Source organism: Anabrus simplex, chromosome 7 (genome assembly GCF_040414725.1).
Source record: "Anabrus simplex isolate iqAnaSimp1 chromosome 7, ASM4041472v1, whole genome shotgun sequence".
NCBI classification, from domain to species: domain Eukaryota; kingdom Metazoa; phylum Arthropoda; class Insecta; order Orthoptera; family Tettigoniidae; genus Anabrus; species Anabrus simplex.
Window position 1 is genome coordinate 232008282 of NC_090271.1, and position 24974 is coordinate 232033255.

Sequence of the window (24974 nt, forward strand, 5' to 3'; positions counted from 1 at the left end):
ATTAACTGGCATGTGAACTTTTTAAGATTCTAATCAAGAAACATACTGAAGTAATTAAGGTTGTTGTAATAAATATGGACGGTATCAGTATTATGTATCAAAGGGAGGTTAAAATGCATTTGAGGTCATAAAGAGAGTACGCGAGTGATCTGATGCATGCTGGAGCCAGACCGGCTGGGTTCCTCTGATCAATAGTTGGAGGCCCGACACTGCTGTAACCGTGACGTCAGCGAAGGACGCTCTAGTTATCGACCCCGGAGTTTGTGAGGCGCCGGCGCCAACACACTTTCCGGTGAGCTACTTCAGTCCTGACCTACAACTGTTCTGTCCTTTGATCATCTCTCTCTACCTTTATAATTTGTAGGCCACAGCACAGGCGACTCGAGACAAGTAAAATACTGACATGTGCCAATGTGATAAAATAATGTAACTTGCATAAATTATATCAGACAAGAAAGCCACCAATATTTCATAGGGTCCGAATTTCTATGACATGTCATATTTTTATCCTGGTCTCTTCTAACAAACTTAAGTTAAATTAAACTTATTTCTAGCTTTTGTTAACATGATAGCGCGGTTTTTATTGGTCTTATAAATGCATATTGCAGCCTATTACTCGAATCAGAAGCATACAACAGAACTTTTTTGGTTTTTACATTACAATTTAGTAACAATAAAACAGAAGGAATTTTTACGCATATATACCAAAATGGTATTAAATAGTATTTGCCCAGAAGCGAGCAACTGCGACGTCATTTCTTTGTGCCTTGAGCAAATCCTCCTCACTGCAAGAATCAGGGCAACACGAGCACTGACACAGATGCTTGGTAGTCTGCACCTCTCCGCATTCACGTAGTGGTAATACATCAAAATATCCCCCATTTCACTAGGTTGTCCTTAAACTTTCCAACACCTGTTCTTAACCTGTTCAGTGATCTCCATGTGATCCAGTTCAAGTTGTGTTCGGTTGGTAAGCATTCAACTGGTTTTGTCCATGTTTGAAGATGACTTGTTCTGCCTGCCCACAATTTTTCTCTGGCTTTCTTTGGAGATGTATTTAGTGGAGATGTTGACTGTAGGAAGCTCCTCCTAGATTTCAATCTAGGCTTTGGTGGAGTATGTCTGTGTAGTGGATGTAGCTCATTTTCTTCAACGTTTTTCCTTTCGGCATTTGCGGCTACTTCCTGGCGTATATCAGGAGGAGCAATTACTGCCATACAATACAGTTTGTCAACTGGAGTTGGCTTCAAACATCCAGTAATTAATCTCGCAGTTTCATTAAGGGCCACATCCACTTGCTTTGCATGGGCGGATTTATACCACACTGGGCAGGCATATTCACCGGCGGAGAAGCAAAGTGCCATGGCAGAAGTACGGACCACCTGAGGTTCAGTACCCAAATTATTACCAACACGTTTCCGAATGATGTTGTTACGGGCTGACACCTTGTGTTTGGTGTTTAGGCAATGCCGTCGGTAGGTAAGTGACCTGTCTAAGATAATTCCAAGGTGTTTGGGTGTAAAACAGTGCTAAGTCGGTGCCTTCCCAAGTCACTTTCACCTTTCTTCCTGCCTGTCTGTTTCGAAGATCGAAAGCACCGACCTGAGTTTTTTGTGGGTTTGGCTTCAGGTGGTTCTTCTTGTACTAGTCAGAAAAGGTTTCTAGAGCTCCTGTAAGCATCTGTTCTGCTTCTTCAGAATTACTTGTCTGTACCGTCAAAGCGAGGTCGTCAGCATATGAAACTTTTGGTTGCATGAGGTCTGGGCTGATCATTTGTATAAATGTTGAAGAGTATTGGTGACAATACACTCCCTTGGGGTAAACCATTCCTTTGGATCCTCCAACGGCTCTGACTGCCTTGGATTTCAACATAGAAACTTCGGTTGTGCAATAAGTGGCAATTATTCTAGTGAAACCAAAGTCCAGGGTCAAGCTGTAGATCTTGTGAAGAAGTATGCGGTGGTGGACTGTATCAGAAGTTAAAGAGAGATTCATAAATGCTACTCCAGTGATCTGGCTCTTCTCAAACCCATCCTCTGTGTGTTGTGTTAAGTGAGTTATTTGTGCTGTACAATTTCTCTGGGGTCTGAAGCCTGTCTGTTCAGGTATAAGTAAATTATCAATCTTCGGTGATAGGCGGTTTAGTAGCAGCCTTTCAAATATCTTATAAAAATAGCATAATAATGAGATGGGCCGGTAACTCTTGGTGTCAGAAGGTTCTTTCCCAGGTTTAATGATAGCAATTATCTTAGTTTTACTCCATATTTTCGGAATCTTGTTCTGCCTTAAGCAGTTAATAAAGATTTCCACAAGCCATTTCAGTGTTGTTGGTCCAAATTTCTTTATTTTCTCTATTCTTATATTCTAATCCAGCTGCCTTGTTGTTTTTACATTGTTGTACGACCTTTTGCAACTCATTTTGTGAAAATGGCTTTGAAAGCTCATTAGTTTCCACATGTTCTTGTTCTTGGGTCCTTTACCTCGTTTGTCTGTTTTACCATTTTTCAGAAGCTGTTGATCTATTTGATTTGGAGAAATGTCTGCATGGGATTCCTTTTGCGTTGGATGATTACTTAGTTGACATAGTAATCTCCATGCCATATGGCTGCATTTGCTCATCGTTTCTATCCATCGAGTTTTCTTACCTTCCGCCACAGACTGAGTAAGTTCTATACCAGCATCTGATGTTTGCTCGCTGAAAGGGTTTTCTTCGAAGAGTTTAATGTACTCTTCTAACATATATATGTTGTCTTTACTGAATCCTGGAATGTAGTTGGTACGGCAACCACGTGGGATAGATTTACGAGATGACTCCTGAACGGCTGGTATAAAATCATCATATTCCTCAAGACATGCATGTATTTTCAACACAAGACTGTCTAGTGCCTCAGAAAACATATCCCAGTTTGATTTATTGAAATTGTATCGTCTTCTGGATGGAACTATTTGTGGTCTTACGGCTTTTCTGATTGTGTAGGTTCCTTAAAGATGAATTTTGCATTAGGTAGTTTGTATGCCGAGATGACATACAATAGGTCTGTGTTGGGTATTTGAAATTGGGGAGCCAATATTCTTGTGACGTTGTAAAGCTGTTTCTTCACTGGTGAAAATCAGATCAGGATTGTATCCTCGTTTCCAGCGTCCACTGTTGAAAGATGGTTGTAATATACTGTCATGAATTAAGCGTAAGTTGTTGGAGTCAGCCCACTGCATTACAGCTTCACCATTTTCATCATCCTGGTCATATTCCCAAACATCACTATGACTATTGAAATCCCCTAAGATGAACTTAATTTTCTGATTGTGGATATTAGTTGGTTCCTTATAGACGAATTTTGCATTAAGTGGTTTGTATGCCGAGATGACATATTTGGAATTGGGGAGCCAATATTCTTGTGATGTTGTGAAGCTGTTTCTTCACTGGTGAAAATCAGATCAGGAGTGTATTCTCGTTTCCAGCGTCCACTGTTGAAAGATGGTTGTAATATACTGTCATGAATTAAGCGTAAGTTGTTGGATTCAGCCCACTGCATTACAGCTTCACCATTTTCATCATCCTGGTCACATCCCCAAACATCACTATGACTATTGAAATCTCCTAAGATGAACTTAATTTTCTGATGGTGGATATTACTTGGTTCCTTAAAGATGAATTTTGCATTAAGTGGTTTGTATACCGAGGTGACTACACAGTTGTCCAGTTCAACACACAGGATTTTAATATTATCCTCCCCAGTACATGCTGTAGAAAGCACCGATAAGCCATGTTTAACAAATACTGCACTACCACATTGCCGATGGGATCTTTCAATTACAAGGTCCATGCCTTGTACCTTAGATCTTCTATGATATATATCCCTATGAGTCTCCTGGATGCACGATATATCACATTGGAATTCTTGACACAGATTATGGAGGAGTTCCTATTTTGGTCACGGCCGTAGCCGTGTTGAAACACCGGATCCCGTGAGATCTCCGAAGTTAAGCAACATTGGGCGTGGTCAGGAGTTGAATGGGTTGCCACGCGCTGTTAGTGGGGGTAAGGGAATGGAGGAGCGGAAAGGAATTGGCCACCCTACCGCACTAAACTCCGGCTCAGGAACACCTCTGCGGAGGTTCGAACCTGCCTTCGGGCAGAATAACCCTTACCTACCTATTTTGGTCCAGATATTCCTTCTATATTTACTGATATAATATTCAACTTTGGTATTGAAAAAGACCTTTTGTACGAGAATTGATAATATCTACAATTGCTTCTGGATTTGAAAGGATCTGTCGTCAGCACATTTCGTAATATAGTCTGACGGTGCCCAGAGTACGCCCGAATTGTAATTGTATAATAGTCTTCGTGGAAGCTCCTTTCGCGTACCCCACTATATTTTATCATTAAGTATTAGTATTTCAGTATTAGTATAAAATATATTCTTCGTCTTATTATAGTTGTTATACAAGTATTATTCACATGTTTTGTGCCAATAATACCAGGTGATTCTGTTATTTTGGATTCCCTGTCCTTGAAAATGTTTGTGATTAAGGAATATTTGCAGATAACGGGTTTCGAGATGAGTAAGTTAACAAAATATAAACAACAGAAGAATATTACATATATGGCCAGTTTGCTGCTGGTCAGCCTCGCCTACACCCCTTCCGGCTCCTGCCAAACATTTCCTGCTTAGTGATTCCAACTTCACCGTTGCCAAGTATCAGTTCTGAGCAGACAGTGACTACGTTACCATAACTGCGAAATTATTACGTAAAGAGATTCAGTTCATAAGAAACATGGCATCAAGTTTCGAACTGACAACATAATCCAACTTAGCTCCACATATGTGTTTGTATTCCAAAACAAGTGTAACACTTCTACGGCCGGCATTCACCACAACACATCTCAAAATAGTAGAGTGGCGTCTTCAAATTGTTGAATTGCCTTTCAACGAAGAATTTACCAGAACATTCTCAAACCCACAAACCATTGAGCAACGTCTAAAAAAAGTGCACACTCATGTTATTGTAACATTAACGTGTGTTTTTATGATATATCATTTTAATAGTGTATCTTTGTAAATGACGTTTCACTTTTTTAAGTGTTTATATCATTTTTCATTAGAGTTGAAGATGGCCAAAATTAAAGGCCGAAACATGCCCTAATATTTTAAATGAACTGTTAATATAATTGACAAGTATTGAATATGTGGATCTATTTAATAAATTCTTTCTTAAGAATTGAATCTCTTTACGTTCCATTTTAAATACGGAACCATTATGAAATTTATAAGTTGTAATGAGAAAGTATTAGTTGTGTAGGAGATAGGAGGAGGAAATGTTTATCTTTTTCCTCTCCGAATCTTTTTTTTCTCTACAGTGAAGTGGGATTTCAGTGAAATACATTTTCTTGTTTTCGCGATAAAGATTAATTCAGCACAGTTTCCTGTGGCCAATAGAAGTTAATATTCACCAACCTCTTTTATTTGTAGATGCCGGAATATTATCCTGCAGAAGTTCGTTTATGTGCCTGTAAATTTACCGACAAGAGGCTGGCGTATTTGAGCACCTTTAAATACCACCTGCGTGAGCCGAGATCTAACCCACTAACAAAAAGCAAAGTCATCTCCGCACAGGCCATGAAGGTCCTTGAAGGAATGGAAGGTAAAGGCTCCCACCATTCGTAATCTCGGCACGTGATGGGGTGGAGTGGTTGGCTCTACGCCCGGCCGCCTTTGCCTCCAGGAATTAACCAGGTACTCATTTTTTGTGTAGGCTGAGTGAACCTCAGGGTCATATGCACCTCCGGAAGTGGAAATCTCGTTTCTTAAATTTTACGATTTCCTGACGGGGATTCGAACCCACGTCCGTCCGGGCGAACCGAGCACGCCTTTACCACCTCGGCTAGGCAGCCCCTTAACCCACAAACTTAGGCTGAGCAAATCAACCCGACACCGGTATAAGGCTTCGAAATTTACAACAGATGACATCAGCTAATGGTTATGTGATGAATAGGGCCCGGATGTTTATGCAGTAATAGGTTAGAATGCAAACACACTGAAGCGATTAATAAGTAGAGTCTACCTGCACGACGGAAATGTTATGAGGTTTGCGTAAACAGTAGCGGTTCGTCCCATTAGAACCCCTAATGTTTATGCAAGCCTCATAACATTACCGTCGTGCAGGTAGACTCTACTTGTTACTCACTTCAGTAAGTTTGCATTCTAACCTATTACTGCATAAACACCCGGGCCCTAGTGATGAACATCTTGGTTTATTTCACAGGCGCCGAGTTGTGTCAGTGTCCTTGGGGGCACTATTCTCATGATAACATTGAAAGGAAATAGAACATACTGTAGACACGGCACATGTGGCGTTCCATATTGATTTGCTCGAACTTCCTGCAATCCGCAGTTCGCCATTAGGCCTGGCATAACAGTTGCTGAAAGGTAGTACATAAACCTACCAACAGGAGCCAGCACACGATAGAGGAGCGTAGTATCTGTGAATTACAGCGTATTTCTCCGCCGGCTGTCATTAGTGAGCGGACAGAGGACTTATGTTCGGCGATGAGACATGTATCCATTACCATCAACCGAAGACCAAATACCAGTCAACGCAGTGGAAGCATAAAGGGAGCTCCACCCACCGTATTCGCCTGACATTGCCTCTTCTAATTACCACCTATTCGGGGATTTGAAGAAACTTCTACCTGGAAATTCGCTGACCATGAAGAACTGCAAAGATCTGTCCGGGACTAGGTACGGCATACTCCAAAAAAGTGGTTCAAGGACGACCTAGAGAAGTTCCCACACCGGTGGAGGAAATGCTATTTGCTTCACTACGCACCGACACAGGTACGTCTTACGACGACGATGGGACAGGAAAGTGCTAGGACTGGGAAAGAAGCGGCCGTGGCCTTAATTAAGGTACAGCCCCAGCATTTGCCTGGTGTGAAAATGGGAAACCGCGGAAAACCATCTTCAGGGATTCCGACGGTGGGGTTCGAACCCACTATCTCACGAATACTGGATACTGGCTGCACTTAAGCGACTGCAGTTATCGAGCTCGGTGTGGAGGAAATGTACAGTATTCAGATGAAGGGAGAAAGTGGACATATCTACTGTTCTGACTGAGAGAAAATGAAATTAAGTGTAAATCAATAAGCAACACCCAGCGTACATTACGTTCTGGACATGCGCAACATTACTTTCATTTTCTATTTTAGTATGAATGAAATTAGGACGGAGATTTATTTCCTCTAGTATACAGCAAACGTGTTGCCGCGTACTGATGCCCGGTCGATGAACTCATTGGAAATTTGGTCTTATCAATGGGATTGCTTATTTCACGGTGCACATGAAGCATGAGAGATGTTAACTATTGTCGATCGCAAACAAGTAGGAATTGTGAGTACACATTGTAAAAAGCTATTGAATTCACTACAAAGGCACCATGAAATCAGGACTTTTCTTAACATTTTGGAAAAAAGTCATTAAAACTATCCACTTGGATATTGTCGACAGCCTACACCGCCTCTTACAGTTTGTATTACAGTGTGAAACGCAGCCGCCGCAGTGCCCTTGATATCCTCGCTCCTCAGCAATAACAAGGCCAAACGGTAAACGAAGACTTTAATATAAAAATAACGATATCTTGATCTAAAGCTAATTTTGGAAAAGAAAATTGAAGGTCAGCGAATCCGAACTCGAAAACGGTATTCTCGATGAGAAACTTACAAAACTGGTCAAGACTAAATTCCCATCCTCGTCTGAGTGCGGTAGAAGATCGAGCTGATTTCATCAAGATTGTGGCCAAACTTCATTTAAGGAGAATCCGCCAAAAGAAGATGCGTTTCTTTCGTCTGGGCCAATGCCCGCTAGCGACGAGTTCCTTGAGGGCACACGCGCTCTGCCCACGATGTAGTGTGTTTATTATGACGTAACCGAGTAGAGTGGCAGTGAGTATTATTGCCCTACGGTTATGGAGCCAAACCATGAATTCGGGAGACTAATGGGTTTGGCTGTCCTGATAATGGTTTTCTGTGGTTTCCCACTTTTACTTCCAGGAAACTGGCGGGACAGTTCCTATCATAGGCCACAGCCGAATATTTCAACCACCTTCTTACCCAATTTCTGTCACTATAATAGGCCACAGCCGAATATTTCAACCACCTTCTTACCCAATTTCTGTCACTATAATAGGCTACAGCCGAATATTTCAACCACCTCCTTACCCATTTTCTATCACTATAATAGGCCAAGCCGAATATTTCATCCACCTTTATACCCAATTTCTGCCACTATAATAGGCTACGGCCGAATATTTCAACCACCTCCTTACCCATTTTCTATCACTATAATAGGCCAAGCCGAATATTTCATCCACCTTCATACCCAATTTCTGTCACTATAATAGGCCACAGCCGATTTCAACCACTTTCTTACCCAATTTCTATCACTATAATAGGCTACAGCCGAATATTTCAACCACCTTCTTACCCAATGTCTGTCACTATGATAGGCTACAGCCGAATATTTCAACCACCTTCTTACCAGATTTCTATCACTATAAGAGGCCACAGCCGAATATTTCAACCGCCTCCTTACCCAATTTCTGTCACTATAATAGGCTACCGCACAATATTTCAACCACCTCCTTACCCAATTTCTGTCACTATAATAGGCTACCGCACAATATTTCAACCACCTCCTTACCCAATTTCTGTCACTATAATAGGCTACCGCACAATATTTCAACCGCCTCCTTACCCAATTTCTGTCACTATAATAGGCTACCGCACAATATTTCAACCGCCTCCTTACCCAATTTCTGTCACTATAATAGGCTACCGCACAATATTTCAACCACCTCCTTACCCAATTTCTGTCACTATAATAGGCCACAACCGAATATTTCAACCACCTTCTTACCAGATTTCTGTCACTATAATAGGCCACAGCCGAATATTTCAACCACCTCCTCACCCATTTTCTATCACTATAATTAATTTCAGTTTTATTAGCTCGTCAACTGAGATTGAAGTAGGGAAGGGCATCCAGCCGTAAAACATGCCGGGCCGATGACCTTCTATATTAGGCCCCTTTAAACAACAAGCAAGCAAGCAAGCAAGCAAGCAAAACATGCCATATAATTTAATCTCACCTGATCCTCGACCTTGTATCAGGAAACGGGGCTAAGGTGTATACATACATTCAAACATCAGCACGCGGTTCGGCTGCTTGTAAAACCAATCACAAGCACAATCATCACCACCGCCTGTACCACAACGACTGTACGTCAGCAATGCTCGCCGTTGGTGGACTTAGTAACGTACTGAAAATCTATGTTCATGAATATCTCCACTGTTATAGCTCATACGGTACAAATATATCAGATATAAGAGGTTGAAAATTGGGTTTGCCATAGTCCATACATTCAGGCTACCAGACTACATACATTCGAACCTTAGCGTAACGAAACCATGTGTTCATAACTCCGGAACAAATGGTTGAGCTGCCGTCTGACTGGAAATGTGACGGGGGGCCGGGGGGGGGGGGGGGTGACTATTTTGAGGCATATGATTTGCTTTGCGATCAATAACTCCGTAATAGGAAACGAAAAGACATGCAGAGACAGTTAAGGTGTCTAGAGATGGAGAATTTGACGTCTTATATTTGCATTAAAAATTGGTCTGAATCCGAAAATAATAATATATTAAGAGAGATGCCCAAAAGTTGAAAGTGTTTTTTTAACAGAGCAATTCGTCCATTTAAATAGCAATTCCGGCGCTTCGTGTGGGGTACCGCTAGAAATCTCTCTCTGAACCAGACATGATCGTCCAAAGACCCTCAGGGGCAAAGTTATGAGGGGGTCGCCCATGCGAGAATTTCTTAATTTGCTTCATATTGACTTTTGAATGTAAATTCTGACCCATGATGATGTATCATCGAATATAAAATCTTACGCCGGACATAGCAGTACCACTGTAGCATACTTACACGCCTTATCGCTTGCAACCATTCTTTCCTATTCCCGGTTACTCTTCAGTTCGCGGCTGTGAGCTTGCATCCGGGAGATAGTAGGTTCGAACCCCACTATCGGCAGCGCTGAAGATGGTTTTCCGTGGTTTCCCATTTTCACACCAGGCAAATGCTGGGGCTGTACCTTAATTAAGGCCACGGCCGCTTCCTTCCAACTCCTAGGCCTTTCCTATCCCATCGTCGCCATAAGACATATCTGTGTCGGTGCGACGTAAAGACCCTAGCACAATACACAATACTCTTCAGTTCTTCGGAACTCCTGAAACTCATCCTGTTCTTGACGTCATCTATGCACTTCTTTACTGGTCTTCTCCTACCTTTCTTCCTCAGGATCCATTCTTCAACTATCTCTTCCAAAAACTGGTGGCCTACGAACTTAATTTTCCTCTTTTCCATTTCTTCCCAGAGTCGTCTCTTTTCCTTCACTTCCTTCAAGACTTATTCATTAGGCCTACATTGCTTTTCTTTCTGCAGCTTCCAGTTACGTGGTGTACGAACTTTCAAAGCTTACCAAATGTTTTAAGACATTGTCATGTTTGGCATCACTGCGAAGAGGAATTTGGTCTGAACTACGACATCGTAACTCTTCTCAGACTTCAACTTCACCAATGATGATCGTACGGAATCATACGACTTGCATAAGCGAGACGGGAAGAGCTCCAAAATAAACTAATTCTCGGATGTTACCTTCACCTCAATGCAATTTCATAAAAATCAGATGCGGGACAGTTGCGGGGTTCCCTTGTCAGAGCGATATTCGTAACTAAACAGCTGCTAATAAGTGACGTCCATAGAGATGGAAAGAGAGGGAAGTAATGCTCGTCGGCTCAAAGCAGCACTGCCATCTTTGTAAACACGCTCGTGTATATACACGCGACTCTTCAAGAACACTGTTGTCCAACGATGTCTTTTAGAAGAGCGCGGGAAAGGGGTTTCAGTAAAATGGATTTTGAGTGACCCTTTCGTTGTATGCAGAAACAACACATAACTTTTCTCTTTGACAAGACTGTGGGAGGTTGTGGGTTCGGATCCCACTAGTGTCCGGTTGGCAATTTTTGTTCTGTACTTAACATCTCTTCAACACGTACTAAATGTACGTAACACGTCCTAATAGGTTGAAAATCGGTTTCGATTACAATGCGGTCGTGAAAATTCAATATTCATTACAATTAAGAAGAATAGAACGGTAGTACCAGTACAATGAAAATAGTCAGTAGCGCCGGTTTTCATTCCAGTTTAGCCAACTATAAACCTAGGACAATGTATAAAACCCTGTTGTCTATTACGTAATTCTTTCCTTTAATTTATTTAAATATTTAAAAAAAATACTCAGCGGAAATTCGTACAAAATGTCATTCGACGCGGCTAACCGATTTTTCAGTATCACAGCAAGTAGTGGAGACTCGCGCAGCATCGTGTAGAAGCGCGATTAGTTGCGCACATGTGCAATTGTTCCTTTGGTGAAAGTTTTATTGTGTAGTATTGAATCAAAATCTCAAGAAAACTATTATCACCACTGTTAAGTTGGTAAACTGTCAACATTTACTTCTCTGTCGAAATTCGCTCAGAGAACCTCAAAAACTCACCATTTTGTAGCTATTTTGTATCAGTTTTGTTGTCTACCCCCACTATATTCCCCATGCGTCCGGTATATTTTGTTTTCCATGCATTTTCCGTGCCCCCTTACCCACCACTCCACTTTCAATTCCCAATCTCCGCTAATGAAAATAGTCCTCGACTTCTATTCCTGTTGCTTCCTCTTCCAAAACTTTCTTGTCATCGAATTTATCGCATTATCTTTGTTCCCTTCCATGTTCCTATATTTCTATATGTGACTTTATATATCCAATAAGTAGGTAGTCTGACTCCTTGACTGGCCAGTGTAGCGACCTTCGGCGCAGGCCACGGATTTTAATTTAATTTGGTTAATTCTTCTAACTCGGGGCCTGTATTTTCGTGTTCGTCTTAATACATATTTACATCTTGATTTATAAACAACAACACATAACACTACAAACCACAACAGAAACGTGAACTAGTAAATAAGTTGCATCACTCCACATAGATATGGCGTCAGGAAAGGCATCCAACCGTAAAACTGGGCTAAATACATACAGAGTTATGTTCCGACCCAAAACAATTGGAAAAAGATAAGGACGAAGAAGGTATCCAATAAGAAGGGAGCGGATTTTTATGCAGTAATACGCCAGATGTCAACACAATCATACACCATAGTAAGTGTCGGTTAGCCTTCACAATTCTGCTGAAAAGAGTTGCATAAACCTTAGGGTAGGGTGACCAGACGTCTCTGTTTTTTTAACTAGGTTGTCCCTTTTTATAGCCCCTGGTCCCGTTCTCGCAATAAAACTTTAACGGGGCATTTATTATCCCTTTTTATAGATTTTGTCCCTTCATAGCATGACTTCATTATTGTATGTTCGGAGATGATTTGTTATATTTTGAGGTCGAAAACATCCATCTGTGAAAGCGCTCTCTTTGTGATGTCGAAAATACTGAATTTTCTTATTATTTCTTAGAACGTTTCAAGCTGAAACGATTGGTAGTACTGCTGCAGCAAGCGTGTATACTGTATGCTGATGCCAGTCTGTGTATAGTACCAGTAATAAAAGTACCGGTAGTTAAGTTATGAAAGCTAATACCGGTATAATGTTTTGAGTGGTGATATTTCAACGTGTCTTTGTAATCATGCCGAACAGAAAGTGTAGTTTCACACCGGATTTAAAAGAAGAATATCCCTTCTTGAGAGAAAATGCAACAACAAACAAGCTGTGCAGTATGCCGTTCGCCTTTTTTTTTTTTTTTTTTTTTTTTTTTTTTTTTTTTTTTTTTTTTTAACACGGAGCCATTCTGATATAAAACAACATTTGAAAAAGCAACGTCATGAAATGCCAGCCGCTGCTTGCAGTTTACATCAAGATGTAAAATCATTTTTCACGAAACCTGCAATGGGGAAATTAAGTAACGAAAGTAAAAGAAAGGTTGTTTGCGTTCCATGGAACGGAACATAACCTCTCTTTGAAATCGATGGACTGCACTTCTGCAGTAGTGAGAAATGTGTTTCAAAAGAAATTTGCATGTGGACAATGTGCAAATCAATGCGATAAATAGCAGCTGAACTGAAAGAAAAAGGCCAAATATATTTCGGTTATAGTGGACACATCGAACCATAGTGAGTTGAAGTTGATGCCCGTCCTTATTAGGCATGGTACTTCATCCCGACTGAAGGTAGGCTATTCAGGTCAAAGTTATTGAATCCCAGAACATAACAAGAGAAACAGCAGAACTGTTTGCAAATCATAGCATAGATATTTTGCGATAGCACCAGTTGATTGAGCAAATTGTTGTTAACTGCAACACCAATTTCGAGGTGATACCAACAATGTACCGGTACAGTATTTTCAAGACTGAGAAAAGAGTTTAAAATGAACATTCTTGTTATTGTGTGTACTGCTCATGTTGTTCATAATGGTGCCTATATAAGTGCTCATATTTTGCCTATTGATATCGAAACAGTTATAAACAACTATTTCAACAATGTAGGCTATTTGTCTTGTGTATTTTCAGATCTACACCGTAAGAGTAAAAGAACTGAAAAAATCGGTGAATTTTTAGAAACTGAATACACGCGTGTTCTAGGCGCTGTCGATACAAGATTGTTATCGTTACTACCGTCTGTTGTCTCCATTTCATTCAAAGCCAGTTGAAAATATTCTCAACCAGTAGAGACGATTAGTGGGGGGGGGGACTAACACCCCCGCCCCCGACTTTGTGGAGAGAACATCACATTTTTATTACATTTTATCCGGCTGAAAATAGGAATTATATGAATTATTAAAACAAGCAATTTGTACAAGCCTTGTCTTGTCAGCTAATTCTTTCCTTTATTTTCTTTGATTATTAACAAAATTACTAGCGAAAACACGTGCAAGATGTCGTTCGTCGCGGTTAACCGATTTGTATAGCTCCACAGCAACAATAATGGAAACAGAAGAAGAAAGCATTTTGACATATGAAGTGGTAGAAGAACTGGAATTGCTCAGACAGAAAATGACAAGTAGGAAGCCGAGAACTTTCAAAACTTGAAAATTAATGTTGTCTATCACTTCAGAACTTACAGTTGATGGCATTTTTGACGAAAAATAATTTTGTAGACAACAAACCAAACCCCATGGCGCAACAGGCCCGAAGGGCCTTGGCCTACCAAGCGACTACTGCTCAGCAAAAGGCCTACAGATTACGAGGTGTCGTGTGGTCAGCACGACGAATCCTCTCGGCCGTTATTCTTGGCTTTCTAGACCGAGGACACTATCTCACCGTCAGATAGCTCCTCAATTGTAATCACGTAGGCTGAATGAACCTCGAACCAGCCCTCAGATCCAGGTAAAAATTCCTGACCTAGCCGGGAATCGATCCCGAGGCCTCCGGGTAAGAGGCAGGCATGCTACCCCTACACCGCGAGGCCAGCAAAAAGATTGTTTAGCCACTACAAAATTATTTTATGACACTTTCCCTGAATATTTAAGTAAAAGGATACACCATTTCCAACCACTAAAAGCATTTTATTGGATTAAGTTGCAAACTCCACCAGTTTTGGCCGAAGTTCAAAGCAGCCTAAAAGCAACCATTGATGTTGATAACATGCCTTTGCTGGCAAGATGTAGTGTTTACAGTGCGCTATGCCTTCTGGTATGGGCTAGAATAAATTTGTTACTTGCATTGAGCTGTCTCAGTCACATCCTTAGCTTTGACAATATGAAAGTGACTGACGTATGAGCGATGTTATTAATACCATTTCTTATGCAGCCAGTCCCTGTAATGAATGGTGTGAAAATGTCGCTGATAGGATCGGTTGGTGCATGCATTTCAGTGGGTTTGGCAGACTGATATGTAATAGCAACTTCTTGTTCAGTGAGGAAAGCAACGGGAAAATACCTCACTCCTCATTTCCTTCGTACGCCTCTTCATTGACGCCTAGGCCATCTATGACAGCAGATAGCGAAGCTGTTGAGGATCAAACCAGCCTTCGGGCCGAATACCTAACAACATATTCAATATTGTTGATGAAGGTTAGTTATTGGATGAAGTAAATTATGTAAATAATGTTGATAACTCCAAGACTGAAGAATAGAAGGACACAAACGCTGAAGTGGACAGAAAGTGGTGTGACGTGTTTAAGGTGCTCCAAGAAAAAGAAATCCACTACAGAAACTTAATGTCGGTTGTTGAATTTGTTATAGCAGTCCCAGGAACAAGTGCAACTGTGGAGAGATTTTTTTTCTCTCGTGAGTTCTTTGTGGTCAAATGAAAAGAACCGTTTAAAAATCAGGACTGTGAGAGCAATGATTGTAATCAAGACAGACTTCGATATTTTGTGTATTGATTTTTAGGAGAGAATAATGAAAGAAGAATAACTTTTGGAGGGCATAATGTTTTTACATAACTATACCGGTGAAATGAAATGAAATGGCGTATGGATTTTAGTGCCGGGAGTGTCCTAGGACATGTTCGGCTCACCAGGTGCAGGCCTTTTGATTTGACTCCCGTAGGCGACCTGCGCGTCATGATGAGGATGAAATGAAGATGCAGACGACACATACACCCAGTCCCCGTGCCAACAAAATTGACCAATGATGGTTAAAATTCCCGACCCTACCGGGAATCGAACCCAGGACCAATGTGATCAAAGGCGCCAGGAGCGGCCGTACCTTATGTGCTAAAGTGCTGCAGCACATTGCCTATTTCAAAAATAAATTAGTTTTAAAATATTATCTCCAATCAAATACAGTGCATTGAAAAAGACGTCAGCCAAAGAATAGGAAATTATTCAACTCCTCTCACAACCAGGTAACTACTATAGTCGTGTGTTCCACGCCGGGTGCAGTGCTGGGCTGTGCGATCACAGCTCAGCGAGAATTTCTAAGCTTTTAGCCAGAAACCAGGAACTCTGCCTTTTGCGCATGCGTGCTCAACTATTCCGATAGGCTGTAGAAACAACAGCTAAGACCGCCAAGACATCACAGCGATTCTTCGTTCGACCACAGAGAGGCAGCACTTGCATTGCGACCGATATGAGAATGCGGCAGGTGGCACCCTCTTGACTCGGCGGTAGTATTTAAGAGGGGATCGCTCAAAGCAAGCGGGAAAACAAAGTACTGTAGAGCTATTTCCGCCTGGTCGGAACATACCACTCAGTCGAGCAGCTCGTCTTCTTTCTTCCAATTCTTCCCAGCCCAAACTTTGCAACATTTTTGTAACGCTACTCTTTTGCCGGAAATCACCCAGAACAAATCAAGCTGCTTTTCTTTGGATTTTTTTTTTTTTTTTTCAGTTCTTGAATCAGGTAAACCTGGTGAGGGTCCCATACACTGGAACCATACTCAAGTTGGGGTCTTGCCAGAGACTTATATGCCCTCTTCTTTACATCCTTACTAGAACTGCTTAGGTGTGGATATATTATAATAGAAAACAGCTGGTTGAGGTGCAGGTGCAGTTCCCTACCCCCTTTTAGTCGTTTAGGCCCGATTAATGTGACCACAACACGGCCTGATGTACACGTCCTAGGAGAAAAGAAAAAAAATAATAATGCTTTATTAAAAGTAGATTGAGTTTGATTAAATTTCCGGATTATTATTATTATTATTATTATTATTATTATTATTATTATTATTATTATTATTATTATTATGTCCGACTCGTTGGCTGAACGGTCAGCGTGCTGGCCTTCTGTTCAGAGGGTCCCGGGTTCGATTCCCGGCTGGGTCGGGGATTTTAACTTTAATTGGTTAATTCGTACGTCACGGGGGCTGGGTGTATGTGTTGTCTTCGTCATCATTTCATCCTCATCACGGCGCGCAGGTCGCCTACGGGTGTCAAATAGAAAGACCTGCACCTGGCGAGCCGAACCCGTCCTGGGATATCCCGGCACTAAAAGCCATACGACATTTCAATTCATTTCATTATTATTATTATTATTATTATTAATGTTAATATTATTATTATTATTTACACCGGGAGAGTTGGCCGTGCTGTTAGGGGCCCGCAACTGTGAGCTTGCATCTGGGAGATAGTGGGTTCGAGCCCCACAATCGGCAGCCCTGGAGATGGTTTTCCGTCGTTTCTCATTTTCACACCAGGCAAAAGCTGGGGCTGTACCTTAATTAAGGCCACGGTCGCTTCCTTGCCACTCCTAGACCTTTCCTATCCCATCCTCGCCATAAGACCTATCCGTGGCGGTCTGACGTAAAACTAATTGTAAACAAAAAATTAAAAATATTATTTACAAATACGAGGCTTGTGGTGGTGTTTAGCAAATTCACAGAGGCTTGCAGACTGAACGCGGAAAGGCATAACGGCCTATAATGAAGTATGCACGTTATTATTATTATTATTATTATTATTATTATTATTATTATTATTATTATTATTATTATTATTATTATTATTATTATTCACTTCTCAAGAGAAGTTTCAATATAGGTATGGCCACTATGTCTACGGAATTTCATTGCTTATGTTAAATCACAAGTCCGCCTCTGTGGTGTGGTCTGCCACGAAATTTGAAAAGTGGTACGAGGGCTGGAACGGGGTCCACTCAGCCTCGGGAGGTCAACTGAGTAGAGGTGGGTTCGATTCCCACCTCAGCCATCCTGGAAGTGGTTTTCCGTGGTTTCCCATTTCTCCTCCAGGAAAATGCCGAGATGGTACCTAACTTGAGGCCACGGCCGCTTCCTTCCAATCTTCCCATCCCCCACCAAGGCCCCTGTTCAGTATAGCAGGTGAGGCCGCCCGGGCGAGGTACTGATCATTCTCCCCAGTTGTATCCCCCGATCCGATGTCTGAAACTCCAGGACACTGCCCTTGAGGCGATAAAGGTGGGATCCCTCGCTAAGTCCGAGGGAAAAGCCAACCCTGGACAATAAACAGATTAAGAAGAAGATGTTAAATCACAGAAGAGAAAATAATTATATGATGCATTTTCATACCTTTTCATTTTATATCATTAAACAACCTGACTGAAATAAATTAAATATAAGTACACTGTATATTTACTTCCATAAAGTATAATATGTCCGCCTCTGTGGTGCAGTTGTTAGTATGATTAACTGCCACCCTCGGAGGCCCAGGCCCAATTCCCGGTTCTGCCACGAAATTTGAAAAGTGGTACGAGGGTTGGAACGGGGTCCACTCAGCCTTGGGAGGTCAGCTTTGTAGAGAGGGATTCGATTTGCACTTCAGTCATCCTCGAAGTGGTTTTCCAATTCTCCTCCAGACAAATGTCGTAATGGTACCGAACTTATGGCCGCTTCCTTCCTTCTTCCTTGTCTACCCCTTCCAATCTTCCCAGCCCCACACAGGGCCCCTGTTCAGCATAGGAGGTGAGGCCGCCTGGGCGAGGTACTGGTCCTTCTGCACAGTGTATCTCCCGACCCAAAGTTTCAAGCTCCAGGACACTGACTGCCCTTTAGGCGGTAGAGGTGGGATACCTCGCTGAGAAAAACCAACCCTGGAGGGTAAATGAATTAAGAAAGAAAGAAAGAAAGAAAGAAAGAAAGAAAGAAAGAAAGAAAGAAAGAAGTATAATATCATATGAAATGAAACTCCACAGCCTGTTTCCAGTCACTTGACCGGGTCAGGGATGAATTAATGAAGCCCCCATCTAGCGGCGAGGATAGGAAATGTGTCGGCTGCCGAAGCCTGTCACACTCCTCTAGGGCAATGATAAATGACTGATAGATGAAATGTCAATGGAGAGTGTTGCTGGAATGAAAAATGACAGGGAAAACCGGAGTACCCAGAGAAAAACCTGTCCCGCCCCCGCTTTGTCCAGCACAAATCCCACATGGAGTGACTGGGATTTGAACCACGGTATCCAGCGGTGAGAGGCCGGCGCGCTGCCGATAGTGAGGCTCGAACCCACTATCTCCCGGATGCAAGCTCAGAGCTGCGTGCCCTAACCACACGGCCTGAATAGTTATTTCACTTTGATCGGGGACTGGGTGTTTGTTCCAATAGCGTGTACTGAACCCCATCTTTCCCATCGCTACTGGGGCATGGAATGTTGTATTTACAATTTTTGTTATTGTTTGCAACGTTTTAATCTAGCTTAAAAACTGCAAACCGCTACGTCAAGCTAACTACACTGTTTCAACGATCCACTCGCTCCACAGCAGGCCAGCTCTCTCTAGCGTGCTCCAGCGAGTTGGGTTTCTTTGCGGACGCGAAAGAGAGTTTACCTCAGCGAAATTCAAGTAGCTGAGTTGACGCATGCGCTTTAAGCCAGCTTGTCCTGGTGTAGCAGGGTGTGGGCCTCCCTGGAGATTCTTAGCGTCTTATGGCGACCGACCAGCTAGGGTAGGGTCGCAACACAAAACACTCGCAGTGTTTATTGTCGCACACAAGAAGGAAAATATCAGTTTATTAACAGTATAGCCACTTGCTAACAGAGCCATTTTATGAAATCAATTGTAAAACAAGTATTTATTTTATTTTTGGATTTCGGCATGTGTAAAGTTTTTGGAATCTGTTCATTGACGGCACGTGCAGAGCATGTTTTTCGATACTCGTGGAAAAATATTTAGGTTGTCCACCATGTACACCGAGCCAGACGTGAAGTGAAATAATTTTGTATTTCGTTTCTGTGTAGCCTATGCGTGGGTTTGCGTAAATAGTAGTATACTGTGATTTTTTCTAGTGTTTCTCTTGGAGTATAGGTGAAGTTTTCGCGAGTTCTGTGCAATTCTTCGTGAATATAATAGTGTGATACATCGTGAGGAATATTTTGCCTCGTCTGTAGTTGCTGTATCTACACTCAGTAAGCGAGTGAAGCTGTATAAGGAATGAAAGCATTTAAAAAATACCTGCTAAATTTTGCTCGGTCATTTTAGGTTAGCTTTTTAAGTAAATAAGGAAAATGCAATTCCCAGCATATTTCTGTGAAAATCATGACTGTACAATTACGAAGAGTCAACAGGTGAAACTGTAAGTACATTGCTTAAAATATACTGTAGCTTAAGTTATATTGGTGCCGTCACTGCTGTGAATACCAATTTAGAAAAATGTGCGAGTGTGTGGTTGAAGATATTCTTAGAAGACCTTTCTCAGGTAGACCTTTCCACGAAAAGGATAGCCTTATAAAAGAAGGCAGGCCAACTCCACATTTACCAGGCTTAACAAAACAAGAAAAACATTTCACTAGGCACTTCAATGTTTCTTCATACGAAAAGTATGTTTGGTTGACAGGATGCACCAAACTGAGTGCTCTCTTCTGTTGGTCTTGCCTTCTGTTTGGTCAAGACAGGTACACAAGCTGGACTAAAACTGGGTATACCAATCTGGGAAGTTTTACCAAAGCAGCTGTTTCTCATGAAGAGTCTATAGGACACATCAGAGCATCTTACCTTTTAGTGTCGTTTGGCAAAGTTAGGGCGGAAACACAACTAGATGACCAGCTTAAACAGGGAATCACATTTCATAATGAGAGGGTAAAACAAAACAGGGAACTTCTGAAGCGTTTTGTTAATGTTGTATGTTTTTTATGCAAGCAAGAACTTTCTTTCCGAGGGCATGACGAGTGTGAAACCCCAGTTAATCGAGGTAACTACATTGAACTGTTGAACTACACTGCAGAATATGACCCTTTCTTGAAAACCCACTTGGAAACATCCACAGTTTTCAGTGGAGTATCAAAGAGAATTCAGAATGATTTAATTGATGCAGTGGCAAACGCGTTACTAGAAGAAATAAAATCCGAGTTGAAAGAAGCCAAGTTTGTTTCAGTTTTAGTGGACGAGACGACTGATGTTTCCAACACTGCACAACTCTCCGTTGTACTGCGTTACATTTACAATGGGCAAACAAAGGAGAGATTTGTTGGGTACAGCGATGTCGGTGAAAACGGAACAGCTTTAGACATTTCAGAAATCGTAAGACAATATTTAACTGACTTTGACTGTAATGACAAGTTAATTGCGCAGTCTTATGATGGAGCTGCTTCAATGGCCAGACATATGAATGAAGTGCAAGCTTTAATAAAAAAAACACATCCTCAAGCTTTATTTGTTCATTGGTATGCCCACTGCTTAAATTTAGTTTTGTCCCATGCTGTGAACAAGTTGTCTGAATGCAAAATATTTTTTAGCTCTCTGAATGCTATTGCTGCTTTCTTTTCATGTTCACATAAACGGGCTAAGTTCCTGGAAGAATATTTGCAGAGAAGACTTCCTAGTGTTGCAGCTACTAGGTGGAACTATACAAAGAGACTGGTCAACACCGTGTTTGTTCATAGAAGTGATTTGTGTGAGGTTTTTAATTCAATGCTACGCAACCCCGTTGAAATTGAGAATGAAATTTTAGCACCAGTAAAAGGTTACCTTCACATTTTGAATGATTTCACATTTTGCTTTCTCCTTAAGACGTTTGAAAAAATTTTTGCTCTCACTGATGTTCTGTACAATATCCTCCAGACGAAAAGTTTTGATATCATTTTCTGCCGAAAGAAAACTGATGAAATTCGGAAGGCCATTTACTCGTTAAGAGGCGAATTTGATTGCATCTATGCAGAAACAGCGCAAGAAATAGGTGAGCCAACAAAAGGAAACAGTGCTAATTATGAACAAATTTACTGTGAAATATTTGATAATGTTGACAGTCACCTCGAACTGCGTTTTCAGGATTATGGGAAACTGAATTTCTTAGGACTAATATCTGCGGAGAAGGGAAAGTATAAAATTTATCAGAAAAACAGTCCTCAGGCTGAAATTTCCAGTCTTCTAAATTCATACCCAGGCCATTTTGATGAAATTAGGTTGAGAAACGAACTAACGGTATTCTACAGTAGCGAGGAGTTTCATGAAAAGGGTCCATTTGAATTAATGAGCCTCTTTTCAGAACAGTCATTAAGTTCTTGTTTCCCACAACTTTCTAAGTTAATTGCGATCATTTGTACGATGCCGGTGTCTATTGCATCGGTGGAAACTTCCTTCTCAGCTTTAAAAAGAATAAAAACATACTCGAGGGATAGAACGGGAGAAAAAAGACTTTCAAACTTGGCACTGCTTTCCATTGAAGCAGTATTACTGGAAGACGTTCGCCTGAAAGATTCATTTTTCGAAAGAACTGTACATTACTTTGCTGCGCAGGAGAGAAGAATGGAGTTCACCTTTAAATGAAGATGTCGGCATTGTCGAGATGGTCCAGCACAGCGTTTTCTGAAGACCACTCTGTCCCTAATCAGCATGAAATTATTAATCTCGTTATTTACTCCCCACTTCTTTATTGGCCGAAACCGTTGGCAGGATGGCTAAATATTGTTTTGGAGGAATTCTTCAAGATATACAGTTCTCGACTGGATTCGAACTCGCTTCCTGACTGCAGAGTACCAGCTGCTGAGTTATAATTGCATACGTTCTTTAATATCTAAATTGTCTTATTTATTTATTTATTTATTTATTTATTTATTTATTTATTTATTTATTTATTGTCTGATCTGTTTGTTTGTGATATTGTTATATTGCTACTGAGTTATCAAGTGACTTTATAAAATGGTAATGTTGGCTTTAGAGAGAAAGGTGGGCTGCGATTGCGTATTCCTTTAAAAACTTTTGCTTTCGCATGTACATCGCACACCATGGTCTGTACTGCTCCCAACATCCTTGCAACTCGGTCACAACAATACAATAACATACAGTTTCTCCACACACGGCAGATGCCATCCACCCTTGTTGGAGGGTCTGCCTTACAAGAGCTGTATAAAATACCAGGTTAGCATTAACCGCGTGAAATAATTATTATTACCTTTTAAAACCCCTACTGGTCGTGCAACTCCTGCCTACAGTAGTTTCATGCAGGTTAGAGGATTCTGTGAAACAGGTAAGTATGCATAGAAAATATTCTATTAGGCCTATGTATATAAATTCACTCCCTAGTTATAAGTTATGCAATACTCGAGCTATGAGTTAAACTTTGTACTACCGGGCGAGTTGGCCGTGCAGTTAGGAGCGCGCTGCTGTGAGCTCGCATCTGGGATATAGTAGGTTCGAACCCCACTATCAGCAGCCCTGAAGATGGTTTTCTGTGGTTTCCCATTTTCACACCAGGCAAATGCTGGGGCTGTACCTTAATTAAGGCATGGCCATTTCCTTCCCATTCCTAGGCCTTTCCTGTCCCATTGTCGCCATAAGACCTATCTGTGTCGGTGCGACGTAAAGCAACTAGCAAAAAAAAAAACTTTGTACTAACTGATTTACTGACATACAGATTCCATAAGTTCATTTCTGGCATGTCTAATAAACAGGCCATTCTTTCTGCCTGACAAACTAACATTGTATGATATAAATTTCATGTTGATCTGTATTGACTGTTGTATACTTAACCCAGGTCCACCTATTCAACACAAGACTAATGCTAATGTGACTATATTCTCACAATCCAATATTACGCATTACACTAGTACTAGTTTCAGCCACTTGGGCCATCATCAGCTATACACAAAATCGAGTTTGATAGCTGCTGTCACTTAAGTGTGGCTAGTATCCAGCATTCAGGAGATAGTGGATTCAAACCCCACTGTCGACAGCCCTGAATATGGTTTTCTGTAGTTTCTCATTTTCACACAGGCCTGAATTAAGGCCACGGCCACTTCCTTCCGACTCCCAGCTCTTTCCTTTCCCATCGTCGCTATAAGAGCTATCTGTGTCGGGGCAACGTTAAGCAAATTGTAAAAAAATATATATAAAAATCTAAAAATGAAGAAAACACATTAAAATGAGTCTGTAGTAAAAGGCTTGATGACACCAGGTTCATACGTCGCATAATGTAGTATGGCAGAAATGTGTTGAATAGTAAAAATGTTGTTGTAAAATATATTCTTTCTCCGAAAACCATAAAAGTAGTTGTAAAGCAAATAATATTAAAATATATTCTTAATCTTCTAAAATAAGGTTCCTAGAAGGAAACTATAATTTAATTTCATTGATTGCAAATATTAAAAAACATTTACGCTCTTTAGGCTTTTCCAATCGTGAAATTACCAGCGTTTTGCCCCAGTGTAGCCAGATTCTGTCAATACAGATCGGTAAAGAATAAATGTCTCTCCTTTCTCTCCTCTCATCCAGCCCCAAGTGAACCCTTTGTCAGCAGCCAAACTAAGTTGAAAAATCTGGATTTGAACTGCAGCTCATTGCAGTGCAGCCTTAAACCCTTTGTTTCTATTCACTCAAACTAATAATAATAATATTGGTTTTATGTCCCACTAACTATTTTCACAGTTTTCGGAGATGCCAAGGTGCTGGAATTTTGTTACTTGGATTATTGTTACAACACCCAATCAATCAGTCACTACTGACCTGCATTTAGTGCAGTCGCCCAGGTGACAGATTCCCTATCTGTTGTTTTCCTAGCCTTTTCGTAAATGGTTGCAAAGAAATTGGAAATTTATTGAACATCTCCCTTGGTAAGTTATTCCAATCCCTAACTCCCCTTCCTATAAATGAATATTTGCCCCAATTTGTCCTCTTGAATTCCAACTTTATCTTCATATTGTGATCTTTCCTACTTTTAAAGACACCATCCAAACTTATTCGTCTACTGATGTCCTCCCACGCCATCTCTCCACTGACAACTCGGAACATACCACTTACAGCATTTATAATAAGAAGTATTTCTTATCCACCTATTCAATACAAATCACCTTTATTGGTGTTTATATTTTTATACAATTAATTCTTCTAAGGGACATGTTTCGCTCTTATAAAGAGCATCTTCAGCCATTAATTTTAATCTTAAAATGATGTTCGTGTTTTAAAGTTGTTTTTGAGATGTGATATAATTAGATTTTTAGACTACTGTAATTTTAATTTTGACTATTGTCCTTTTTAATATGTTTACAACTGTTCACAAACATCATTTTAGGATTAAAATTAATGGCTAAAG

At 40.9% G+C, this 24974-nt stretch overlaps 1 protein-coding gene across 4 annotated transcripts in view; it reads left to right on the plus strand.

The window, feature by feature from the left end:
- LOC136877064 (sodium/potassium-transporting ATPase subunit beta-2) overlaps window positions 1–24974 on the plus strand; it is a 130747-nt gene that overhangs the window by 49367 nt on the left and 56406 nt on the right. The window contains exon 1 of one of the 4 annotated variants that reach the window (XM_067150882.2): window positions 19472–20024. The exons of 2 other annotated variants lie outside the window; for them this stretch is intronic. Coding sequence is in view for 1 of the 2 variants with exons in the window: in XM_067150881.2 (XP_067006982.1) it covers window positions 22886–22913 (28 nt within the window). In the remaining variant the exon portion in view is untranslated. Of the gene's footprint in view, window positions 1–19471; window positions 20025–22628; window positions 22914–24974 lie in introns of those variants that run through there. One more of the 4 variants, XM_067150881.2, reaches the window with a different exon arrangement.